Here is a 12496-nt window from a genome sequence, read left to right on the forward strand (position 1 = left end):
GCTGCCAGGTACACCCCGATTGCCCGAAACACATCCAGGGGAGGCAAGGCAATTTCCTTAGGATGTTTAGGCCTTGGACATAGGGAAGGCAACACAATGTCTTCATTCAAATGTGAATCAGAGACGACTTTTGGAAGAAACGATGGGCAGGGATGAAGAACGAGCTTATCTCTGTGAACCACCAGGTAAGGTGAATGACAAGACATCGTTCATTGATGGACACAGCTCCTTATCTTGACCATTGGGTTATACTGCCCCCTACTGGAGTAGGACACTAGGCAGGAAAATGCTTGGCTACGCCTATGGGGCAGTCCCAGGGGGTATACAGGGTGTACCTGGCAGCTACTGAGTGTTGTAGGAAGTCAGACTTGCTATTTGTACTCATGGAGGGACTTCAGAAAGGGTTGGCTGCTTCTGCTGCATCCATTTCCAGATGGATCAGACAGACAGTGATTTAGGTCTATTCAATTAAGGGTTAGGTTTCTCCTTTCCTTGTTAAGGCGCACTCTACTCGGGCGCTTAGTGCTTCCTGGGCCTTCCGTCATCAGGCGTCAGTGATGCAGGTTTGCAAGGTGGCCACCTGGTCCTTTGTGCACACTTTTAACTAAGTTTTATAAGGTGGATGTGTGGGCATCTGTGGATGCTTCTTTTGGCCTCAAGGCTTTGCAGGCTGCTGTTTAGAGGACCTGGTCCTCTTTGAGGGTGTACTGTTTTTTTCAGGTGAGCTCCAGTTGTTTATAGTTGCGCTCCATGTTACCTGGTTGGCTACAATTTAGCCTTGGGAATTTTTTTCTTGCTGTTCCCACCCCTCATGTTTGACACTGCTTTGGGACGTCCCAATAGTCAACAATATAAGGAACTGTGTCCGTCAATGAAAGAAAGAGAAAATGGGATTTTTGACGTAAAATCCATTTCTCTGTCGCTCATTGACAGACGTAGTCCTCCTTGATTAATATCAACTCGGGTTATACTACCCTCTACAGGAGTAGGACTAGACAGGAAAGAAAACGTTGTGGCCACACCCTAGGGGCAGTCCCAGAGGGTATATCCTCTCACTTCCTGCTACAGCAAATCAGTTTTTTTCTGTCTAGTTAGGAGTAAGGACCTAGATTCCTTGCTAGGATCTTCGGTCCTGGCAGGATTTTTTTTTAGAAATACTTTTTTAGACAGCTTTTTTTCTCCAGTGTTCCTGTGAGATCTTCAAGCAAGTATGCTGAAACTGGGCGACGGGCTGGATGTTGAGATCCAGTGGTCACCCCAGTTCAGCCTACGAGCGCGTGCAGGCCATAGCTGGGTCGGCCGCGACATAGTCCCACTGGACGGGGAATGACCCTGCGAGTTAAACGTCTCGCCTGGACGCCAATGACCAACAGAGTCACGGCGTCCATATTGGTCGACAGCCCCCCCACCCCGGTGGAGAGGGGTTCTGTCAGGAGTTGGCGCCCGCCTGGTTCCGGTATGGTGAGTAGTATGTTCCCCCTCTCCCCCTGTCGGGTTTGTTGGTGGACGCGGGCCCCTCTCTGGGATGGTCGGACACTCGGTTTTCTGGGTCTCCCCTCTATCCTATAACAAGTCACAGATCCCCCAATTTGAGTGTGATTTTTGTGAATAGAAACCAGGAGGCTTGGTTTGGGAGCTGACTCTAAAGTCACTATATGACTGTAAGGCTGACTGAAGTCAGTGGCAGACTACTAAAAGGCATTACTATTGAGGTATAGAGGTATCCTACCTGTCTAGTGTGTACACAGGCCGATGCCTATGTCTGAGTTACTGCAGCCACAGATCGCCATTCCTCCAGAAAGCCTGTCACTTCCACAGGCCACACAGCCTCCCGCAGGCCGAGAACACCTCCTGCAGGCCGAGGCACTTCCGCAGGCCGCACAGGCCGAATGCACACGAATGCACACATCCCGCAGGCCGCTGCTAGCTTGCAAGCCGCCGCTATCCTACACAGGCCGCCGCCATTTTCCTGCAGATCGCACGAGGCCGCCATATTGGCGTAGCCTCGTGTCTCCAGCATGGGGGCGGCCATGTTTGAGGTGACCAAACACCTCGTGGAGTAATTGGGAGGCGCCAGAAGGCGTGTAAAGGGGCGGAGCCGCCTCCTTGGCCCAGGGAAAGCAAGCCAAAGACTTCCTGTCTGTAACAGACAGTGCTGGAAGCAGGTTGATGAGAAACTTATGTGCATCAGGTGAGCCTTGGGGTCTCTCTCTCTCTCTCTCTCTCTCTCTCTCTCTTTCTGAGGGGTCCAAGCAGGTAGACTGAGGGGCGCTACTGCGCTGGGGGACTAAGTTAAAAAAAAAAAAAAAATGTTTTTTTCTTGCAATTAATTTTTTTGTGTTTTGCTGGCAAGTGTCTTGTTACATGAACCCTGCCACACATGTATCCCCACCTGATCCCCTCAGGGTGGCCGCAGGACCCTCCAGTACCCCACTTGTGATGATGCATTATCAGCGTTTTGGAGTCTTTGGTATCCCGGGTGGAGGTAGCCTGTCGGGGACGAGGGTCAAGAAGAGCGACCCCCGCCTACCCCTATGTCATCTGATGATACCTCAGATACGGATTCTGAGCTAGTCATTGCAGTCCCTTTTCTGGGGTTGTTGTCTCAGGTACGGTCTCCTCAGACAGTAAGGAGGACGCTTCTGCCTCCGCCATAGCACAAGAAGCGTTGGTGGAAGCACTAGTTGTGTCTGTCCGGGAAACCTTAAATCTTGAGGTTACACCGGCAGAGGTAGCTGAGACTCCTATTCCTTTTTTGGTACTAGCAAGCCTACCAAAAATGGTGAAGGGTTTCCCTTGCCCAAATAGGGTCATCCGTAAATGAGCCCTGCTATTTCCAAACGCATTGCTAGGCGCTATCATTTTGAGGAATCCCTCATTTCAAAGATGGACGGTACCACCAATAGTGGACTCACCGATTTCCAGACTAAATAAAACCACTGTTATCCCGTTGGATTGACAGAATGGGCCCCACCCATCTCTGGGGTGGGGGGACGTCTTCACCGGTTTCCGGATCCAGGGCTTTCCAGAATCCCGGATAAAGGGGTTCGCAAGGTCATATGGTCGGGATACAAGATCGAGTTTCGTTCACTTCCACCGGTGCGATTCTTCCCTTCCAATATTCGACATCACCGGGTCGCTTAAAAAGCTTTGCGGGGGACAGCTTGATACAACAAGCAGTGGTAGTTCCCATTCCTTGGAGGAGTTCTAGTCGAACTTGTTCACAATGCCCAGGAAAAAGGGCTAGGTGCGTCCAATTCTGGTCTTGGAAGAGATGGAGTCCATCCATACAGTGGTGGCCTCCCTGCATCAGGGGGATTTCCTGGCGTCCATAGACATTTAGGATGCCTATCCTCATATCCCCATCTTCGCAGGACATCAGCGTTTTCGTTGCTTTTCCCAAAGATCATCCCTGGTTCCCACCAGGAGACTGAACTATCTGGGCCTAATTTTGGATACATCCTTGGCAAGAGTGTTTCTCCATGCGGAGAAACTCCAGAAGATTCAGTCAATGATTCGGATGTTGCTGTCCGTCAACTGGCTGGGATTGATGGTCGCCTCCTTAGAGGCAGTACCGTTTGCCCAGTCTCATACCCGAATTCTCCAAAGAGGAGATTCTTCCCATATGGAATCTGAATACCGATTCCCTGGACAATCGGATCCGATTGAGTGAGCGGACCAGGGAGGTTCTGGTCTGGTGGCTTCGGTCTCCGATGCTCAGCCAGGGGAAGTCATTTCTTCTGATAAATTCCAGGTTACTGATAAATGAGTTGGAACTGAGAGCGATCAGACTTTCTCTGATTTACTGGACCGAGCAGCTCCGGGGCAGCCCGGTTCGGATCCAATCGGACTATGCCATGGTCATGACTTATGTCGATCACCAAGGGGCACCAAGAGTGCCCTGGCGGCCATAGAAGTGGCCAACATTCTTATTGGGGGAACAGTTGTTCCAGTTCTCTCCGCGATATTTATCACGGAGTTGGACAGGCAGATTATTTCAGCCGTCAGATTCTGTATCAAGAGGAATAGTCTCTTCATCCAGAGGTATTTCACCAGCTGTCCCTTCATTGGGGCACCCCGGATATGGATCTGTTGGTAGGTTGGCTCAACAGGGCTCGCACCCGCGATCCTCTAGCGGACGCAGCAGACGCGCTGAACGGCCTGTAAAGGCAGTATCAGCTACTATATGTGTCCCCCCCCTCTCAAATTGCTGCTGAGATTTCTCCGCAGGATAGAGGTGGAGGGAACTCCAGTTATCCTGGAAATTCCGAGCTGGCCTCGTCAAGCCGGGTACGCCGACTTGGACAGGCTAGTCGCGGACGCTCCTTGGAGACTTCCTCTCAGGGAGGATCTGCGGTCTCAAGGACCGATCTTCCATCGTGCTTTACAGTCGCTGGTTTTAATGGCCTGGCTATTGAGACCCAGGTACTGAAGGACAGAGGGTTGTCAGCTTCAGTTATTCCTACTCTAATTAAAGCAAGGAAAGCGACTTCCAGCAAAGTCTATTATCGCACATGGAAGACTTATATCGCGTGGTGTGAATCTTTGGAATTTCCCCCACGTACCTATTCGGTGACCCGAATCTTGGCTTTTCTGCAAAAGGGGGTTGAGCAGAAACTATCCTTGAGCATTATCAAGGGTCAGGTTTCAGCATTAGCAATCTTCTTTCAGAAGCCTTGGGCTACTCATTCCTTGGTGTCCAGGGGGTGCGGCACTTGGCTCCGCCAGTGCGCGCGCCCTTACCGCCCTGGGATCTTAATTTGGTGTTTGTCGGTTCTTCAGAAACCTCCCTTTTAAAATATCAGGGAGATTCCCTTGCTTACATTATCCCAGAAGGTGGTCTTCTTGGTGGCTATCACTTCTGCACGCAGGGTGTCAGAACTGGCTGCATTATCATGCCATTCCCCATATCTAGTGGTTCATAGGGATAAGGTAGTTCTTCATCCGAAGCCATCCTTTCTTCCTAAGGTGGTTTCGGATTTTCATCTGAATGAACATATTGTGCTACCTTCCTTGTGTCCTAAGCCCAATCATCCTCAGGAATATGCGTTGCATTCCTTGGATGTGGTTCGGGCAATCAGGGTATACCTGAAGACTACGGAATCGTTCCGTAAGACGGATTCACTTTTTGTGATCACGGATGGCCCCAGAAAGGGGTTGCCTGCATCTGCCGTGACTATCTCCAAATGGATTAGACAGACGGTGGTACAGGCTTATTCTATTAAGGGTCGGAATCCTCCATTCCCTGTTAAGGTGGTCCAGGTGGGTAAGGCGGCTACCTGGTCGTCGGTTCATACCTTTACAAAATTTTATAAAGTTGATGTGATGGCATTGGCGGATGCCTCATTTGGCCGCAAGGTTTTGCAGGCCGCAATTTGAGGAGACCGGTGGTCTACCTCGAGGGTTTTTTTTTCCGTTGGAATTTCAGTTGAGTCTCATCGTGTGATTGATGAGCCTTTAAAACTTCTAGTTGGCACCGGTTGGGCCTTCTAGATTGGATTTTGATTTCCATTTTCCGACCCCTCATTTGTGGCACTGCTTTGGGACGTCCCGAGTTGATATTAATCAAGGAGGACTACGTCTGTCAATGAGCGACAGAGAAAAATGGATTTTTGTAAAATCTTACCGTAAAATCCTTTTCTCTTAAGCTCATTGACAGACGTAGTACCCGATCCTCTGTTTTTGAGTTGGGTTGGGTTAAATTCTCTAAACACTGCTTTGTGACATAACTGATTTGCTGTAGCAGGAAGTGAGAGGATATACCCTCTGGGACTGCCCCTAGGGTGTGGCCACAACGTTTTCTTTCCTGTCTAGTCCTACTCCTGTAGAGGGCAGTATAACCCGAGTTGATATTAATCGAGGAGGACTACGTCTGTCAATGAGCTTAAGAGAAAAGGATTTTACGGTAAGATTTTACAAAAATCCATTTTTCTCTGATGTTCATTGAGGGACACAGCACCCACCCCTCTGTGGAGTTGGCTTTCTTCTGACACTGCTTGTAACAAAACTGAGTTCCTATAGCTGAGAGTGGGAGTATACTTCCTGGGACTGTCCCATAGGCATAATCAAGCTTTTTCCTGCTTATTGTCATACTCCTGTAGGGGGCAGTATAACTCAATGGTCAAGAAGATAAGGAGCTGTATCCATCAATGAATATCAGAGAAATTGATTTTACGGTAAGTAAACAATCCCATTTTTTGCGTGAACTTGTCACCTGGAAAATCTTTACAGCCAGAAATAATATTTTCTAATGAACTTTGCATTTAAGTTTTTTTAAAATTTGATTTGAGTGCTTTGCCATTTGCAGTTTTTTTTTTTTTTGATACTTTAACGTTGTGGTCCTGAGTTCAAAGAGTGAACATTTGTTGTTATAGGAAACATAGCAAAATTTCAATTGGCCCTAAGCATTATCCTAAAAATGTACCTTTTTGTCTGGAATTCCTTCTGAAATAAAGCAGTGCTTTTCATCTGAGAATACCTAGGCGCACATAGGTAGCCTCATAGCTGTATATCTGCAGTGTAAGCTTCAAGGCACTGCTGCTGACTGCTATTCTCATGAGATTTGGTGATGTCATCACTATGATGCTTAATTGTTCTCCTTGCTGGAGATTTTCACATGCCAATATGTCCTCCGTGACACAGTATGGAACACAGGATTGTCAAGTGTGAACTGACCGACCCCAACGATTGTTGAATGTGCAGGAGAAGGAGGAAAACTCACATAGTGCATTATCATTATAAACTGGGTTTATTAAAAAAAAAAAAAAAAAATGCACTTCCATATAAAAATTCTTAAAAAACGTGGTAAAAAGATAGATGACACGGCCGCCTGCAGTGCGGACCGTGTGAACGTGACAAATGCTGGATACTCCCTCCGACGCTTTTCCCCCTCTGGTAGGCGTCGGATGGAGTAGCCAGCATTTGTCACGTACACACAGTCCCCACTGCAGGCTGCCGTGTCATCTATCTTTTTACCACGTTTTTTTTTTAAATGTTTATATGTAAGTGCATTTCTTTTTAATAAACCCAGTTTATAATGATAATGCATTATGTGAGTTTTCCTCCTCCTCCTGCATGTTCAACAATCGTCTGAGTGGGTTAATGTCACAGCTGATCATCTCAGCTGGAAGCGGTAAAAGGTGAAAGATTGTATCTGTGTCCAGAGAAGCCAGCCGGCTCCGCCTTCCAGATCAGCTGTTTCAACCCAGGAGAGTTGGATCTAAGAGCATAGAGGCAACGGTCTCCTACATTGGTAATCGGGATTGTTATGCCGCTTGCCCGTGGCTGGCTGGTAAACGAGCACTACCTCCTATTAACACCGTATATGTTTCAACTGTTCATGCCCGCTTGTCTTTAGAAGTCCTGTGGGTGATTTCTGTTGTGCTCCTGTGGATTGGGCAGAACCATCTCTTTAGTTCACATACACATGCAAATACAGGACTGCACTGCTTATTAACCCTACATTTGGAGGGTTTTTTTCTTAGAACTGCAATTTATTGTTCGGGACTTGTATTATGTAGCATCCATATGGACAATATGGACAATTCTACACTAGAGACCACTGTGTGTTTTTTCAGGTCTTTATTGATAGATCTATTTTACATCCGTGATTTATGATCACACTGTTTACAGGATAGCGCACTTCTTTTATATTTTTGTAGTACTGGTTACTAGTCCTTTACCTTCTGCCTGCATTTCTTGAGCAACAGAGTTCAGTTGCTCCTGCATTTCAAATAAAAAAACTATTACGACTGATATTAAAGTGAGTGTAAAAGCAAAACTTTTTTATCATTGCAAGAGCAAACCTACAATTTAAAGTTGACACGAGAGAAAGAAGTTTAGGAAATCTTCCAGAGGGAGACAAAAGTTTGGTGACCATTGTCCTGGCACCCTTTTGGGAGATTTCCTCTTTTTTTTTTTTTCTGTTGCACTCCAAGATGAGAAATGAAAATAAATATTCCCTCCTCTCTCCAACGCTAAACAATTTGCTATACTGACACCGAACTATATCAAATAATGTATGCACACAGACCTGGATATGTTTGTGGACGTATCCACCACCTACTTGTTTGTCTGTATTCACCAGATCATTGTAAATATTTTTCAAGGTACGGACACTTTTCTGGAATTAATCGAAAAGTTCAGTTGACATATCTGCCTCATGGTTGTCCTAAGACATCTAGTGAAGAAGAAGGTACGGTTTGGTTTGTTAAATTACTTTATAGATTTGTTATATTATGCTGGTACTGCTGTACATGGATTTCTTAAGCACTGAAAAAAAAACAGTTTGAGTTGATGGTTAGCTAGGCTCCAAAATCTACATTAAAATGGATCTTCATCCTGAAAAAACATCCCTCCTTTCCAACCCTCCTCCCCTTCGCTACACAAACCTTTTTTTTTTTTTAAGATTCTTACATATTTTCTATGCTAGATCTTGGACCCCCACCCCCATGCTCGTCACTCGCCTAGGCACATGACGTGCACTGTTCTCCCTGTGCCTCCTGGGATATGCATGCCACATATCCCAGGGCGCATACTCTTTCATTTATTAAAGGAGGAAGGGGGTGTGCCTAGTGGCACATCTTTAAGGGGCCCACAAGCTGAGCCCAGACTAAATAGCAGCCCTCCCGATGAAATCACACAAGAGCATGGCGGTGAGGAACCCGAGTGGTGGCAGCAGAGAAGAGTATCTCAGCAGGACAGAGCTGGATCTGCTGGGTGGGTGAGTATCTGAATTGTGTATAATCCAGAACCTGGTAAACAGTGATTTAAAAAAAAGAAAAGATGGGGGGGTTGAGGGGGAAGCATGAAGTTCCTCCTAAATTGTATAGCTAGGTTAGATATTCTTTGTACTAGAGTATCGGCACTGTGTTTGCAGTGGGTAATAGTAGGTAAGAAAAATGTAGGCAATGCCTTGTACATGGCTAATCTGCATTGAGTAGTAACAGTTGTGCTCAACCTGTGAAAGAAGCAGAATTCACATGTGCTGGGAAACCATTCTGTGCTCAGCTGCTTTGGGTGATGCATAGTAGGAGCATCAGTATTGTAGTGTATATTATTCACAGTTGACATTTTATAAATGACTAATGGCTTCACATGTTATACTTACCCGCTCTTTGCAGTGGTTTTGAACAGGGCAGCCCTGATCCTCCTCTTCTCGGGTCCCCCCGCTGGCACTCTGGGCCCTTCCCTTCTTCCCTGCAGAGTTCCCCAATAGCATGCCGCTTGCTAAGGGGGGGCACTTGTGCGTCCATAAGACAGAGCGAGCACAGCTCAGCCCCGGCCCTGCCTCACTGGCTGTGATTGACAGCAGCTGGAACCAATGGCTCCTTCTGCTGCATCTTGGCCAGTCAGGAAGGATGGACTCAGGAGAGCCTTCAGTCTCGAGAACATCGCTGGATCGGGCTTGGGTAAGTATTGGGGCGGCTACAGAGAAGGTTTTTTAGAATGCATGAAGGTAAAAAAAACCTCCAGCCTTTACAACCACTTTTAGGAACCACAGTTGTCCACCGATCCTTTGCATGTATTTGCACATCATGGTTTTTACCTTCAGTTAGGGACAGATGTCCGTCCTTGGACACGTGTGCGTCCAGGGTCAGAAATCTGTCCCAAACAGCAGGTAACTGCTAAGTGTGCAGTACATGAACTGTGAACAGTTACAGCTCATGTCATTGCTTTGTTCATGCTGAGCAGCTACAGGGGTCTACAACCACCTGCTAGCCTAGGTACAACAACACAATGTCAATGCCTGTTTGTCCATGTGCTTGAGGCTGTATACTGAAGCTGATATTGTGACCTGTCCATGTGGATTTCAAAGAAACCTGTAGTATGGAAAATGTAATTATTAATGAAACTCACCTCTTCAGAAAATGATAGTTGCCTGGCTAACATGTTAATCCTTTGGTTTCTCAATTTTATATTCATGGATATAAAAAAAGTAAGCGGATCAGATGGTTTGACTCTAACTAGCTACATACTTTATCTGGCTTGATGTCTCCTGAGGTATTCAAAGTAGAGAAAGGCAAGGAACAATCACTTTTATAAGAACGTCAGCACTGACAACTGCCATTTTTTTTTTTTTTTTTTTTTTAAGTGCAGATTTCCAATAATGCCTTGTCATTGCTTCCATAAGGGCTTGGACAAATGTTGTCCATAAAGCAAGTATAAATAGTATGAGGAAACATCCTGATGTAAGTTTTTGTAGGAACTTCACTTTCCAAAAAGGTCAATAAATTATGTATGTGCTAGTTTCTTATACTTTTCAGTGATTTTAATAGTGAAAATTTCCTGCTTAAGTTCTTCACTTATTTCACTACTATACTTATGTAGTCATTAAGAGAAATATTAGTAGTAATTGAGTCCACCTCATCTGTCCAAAAGCTCAATTTTAGGTGGCTTTGTGCGTAAAGGCAAAGTGTTTATTTTCTCACCTATTTGTTCTGATTGCTGCTTTATATGGCATGTTCTTTTTAGACTGTCGAAGAGAAGAGCCATCACTACTTTTAGTTCTTAAATGGGGAGGTGAACTGACTCCTGCAGGGCGAGTTCAGGCGGAGGAGCTTGGAAGGGCATTTCGTTGCATGTATCCTGGAGGACAAGGTAATAACATACAGCTTCTGGGTAACTGTACTAGGCATTATGCAGCAATGTGTAATGAAAACACAGTAGATATGTTTAAACCTAGTTTTATATAGTTAGCCAAGTTAAAAAAAGACACAAGTCTGTTTAGTTTAAGCAATAGAAATTATGAAAAATAATTAAAAACCTCCATATACAAAGTCCAGTACCCACATGGTCCAATTTTCTCTAACCGGAATAAAAAAAAGTCGTCCTTCCTGATCCATTAAGGCAATCTGATATTTCCCAGATCAGCAATCTCTGGTGTTATCCCTTATAAATGTTAATAGCTATTCATTTTATGTGCATTTATGAATGCATCCACCTTTGAAAAAAAATCTCTGAGAGGTCTAGAACTATTTACTTAAAGAATGTATGCCACATTTTCACAGCTCTTACTGTGAAGAAGCCTTCCCGTATATGCAGATTAAACCTTTTTCTTATTCAAAGAGCACCCATATGCTGTTTGTAATAACCCTAAAGTACAGTTGTGCTCATAAGTTTACATACCCTGGCAGAATTTGATTAAGAGTCGGTTCACACTAGCGCGACTTGTCAGCCTGACAAGTCGCGCTCCCTCGCGGTCCATTGACCGCTACAGGACCCGTTCTAATAGGAGCGACACAAGTCGCTCCAACTTAGAAAAAGGATCCTGTACTACTTTGCGGCGACCTCGGCGTCTTTGCGGCGACTTGCATAGACTTCCATTATGTGAAGTCCCTGCAAGTCGCTCCGAAGTCTTGGTGCATGGTAATGCACAAGTCGCCCCCGAAGTAGTAAGGAGTCGTGTCACCTCCGTGTGAACCAGGTCTTGTTGGCCATTTTTACAAGAATATGAATAATAACACAAAACGTTTTCTTTCACTCATGGTTAGTGTCTGGCTAAAGCCATTTATTATCAATCAACTGTGTTTACTCTTTTTAAATCATAATGACAACAGAAATTGCCCAAATTACCCTGATCAAAAGATTACATACCCTGGTGATTTTGGGCTGATAACATGCACACAAGTTGAAACAAATGGGTTTGCTTGGCTATTAAAGGTAACCATCCTCACCTGTGATCTGTTTGCTTGTAAAGAGTGTGTGTGTATGAAGGGTCAATGAGTTTTTGGACTCCTGACAGACCCTTGCATCTTTCATTCAGTGCTGCACTGACATTTCTGGATTCTTAGTCATGGGGAAAAGTCAAAAGTATTGTCAAAGGATCTGTGGGAAAAGGTAGTTGAACTGTATAAAACAGGAAAGGGATACAAAAAGATATCCAAGGAATTCAGAATGCCAATCAGCAGTCTTCAAACTCAAATTAGGAAGTGGAAAATGAGGGGTTCTGTTGAAACCAAACCACGGTCAGGTAGACTAACCAAAATTTCAGCCACAACTGCCAGAAAAATTGTTCAGGATGCAAAGAAAAAGGCACAAATACCTTCAAGGTGAAATACAGGACTCTCTGAAAACATGTGGTGTGGATGTTTCAAGATGCACAATAAGGAGCCACTTGAAGAAAGATGGGCTGCATGGTCGAGTCGCCAGAAGAAAGCCATTACTACGCAAATGCCACAAAGTATCCCGCTTCCAATACTCCAAACAGCACAGAGACAAACCTCAAACCTTCTGGCACAAAGTCATTTGGAGTGATGAGACCAAAATTGAGTTTTTTGGCCACAACCATAAGCACTACATTTGGAGAGGAGTCAACAAGACCTATGATGAAAGGTACACCATTCCTACTGTGAAACACGGAGGTGGATCGCTGATGTTTTGGGGATGTGAGAGCTACAAAGTTACAGGAGATTTGGTCAGAATTGATGGCAAGATGAATGCAGAATTCTATCAAAAAATACTGAAGGAAAATTTGCATTCATCAGCCCGGAAGCTG

General features: G+C 45.3%; 1 protein-coding gene across 12 annotated transcripts in view; it reads left to right on the forward strand.

Annotated features, from left to right (window-relative positions):
- PPIP5K2 (diphosphoinositol pentakisphosphate kinase 2) overlaps positions 1-12496 on the forward strand; it is a 218946-nt gene that overhangs the window by 125871 nt on the left and 80579 nt on the right. For all 12 annotated transcript variants that reach the window (XM_082243664.1, XM_082243668.1, XM_082243672.1 and 9 more), the window contains exons 14-15: positions 8109-8194; positions 10474-10599. In XM_082243664.1, coding sequence (XP_082099790.1) covers positions 8109-8194; positions 10474-10599 — 212 coding nt within the window. The remainder of the gene's footprint in view (positions 1-8108; positions 8195-10473; positions 10600-12496) is intronic.

Source organism: Pelophylax lessonae, assembly GCF_965119305.1.
Source record: "Pelophylax lessonae genome assembly, chromosome: 1".
Taxonomy (NCBI): Eukaryota; Metazoa; Chordata; class Amphibia; order Anura; family Ranidae; genus Pelophylax; species Pelophylax lessonae.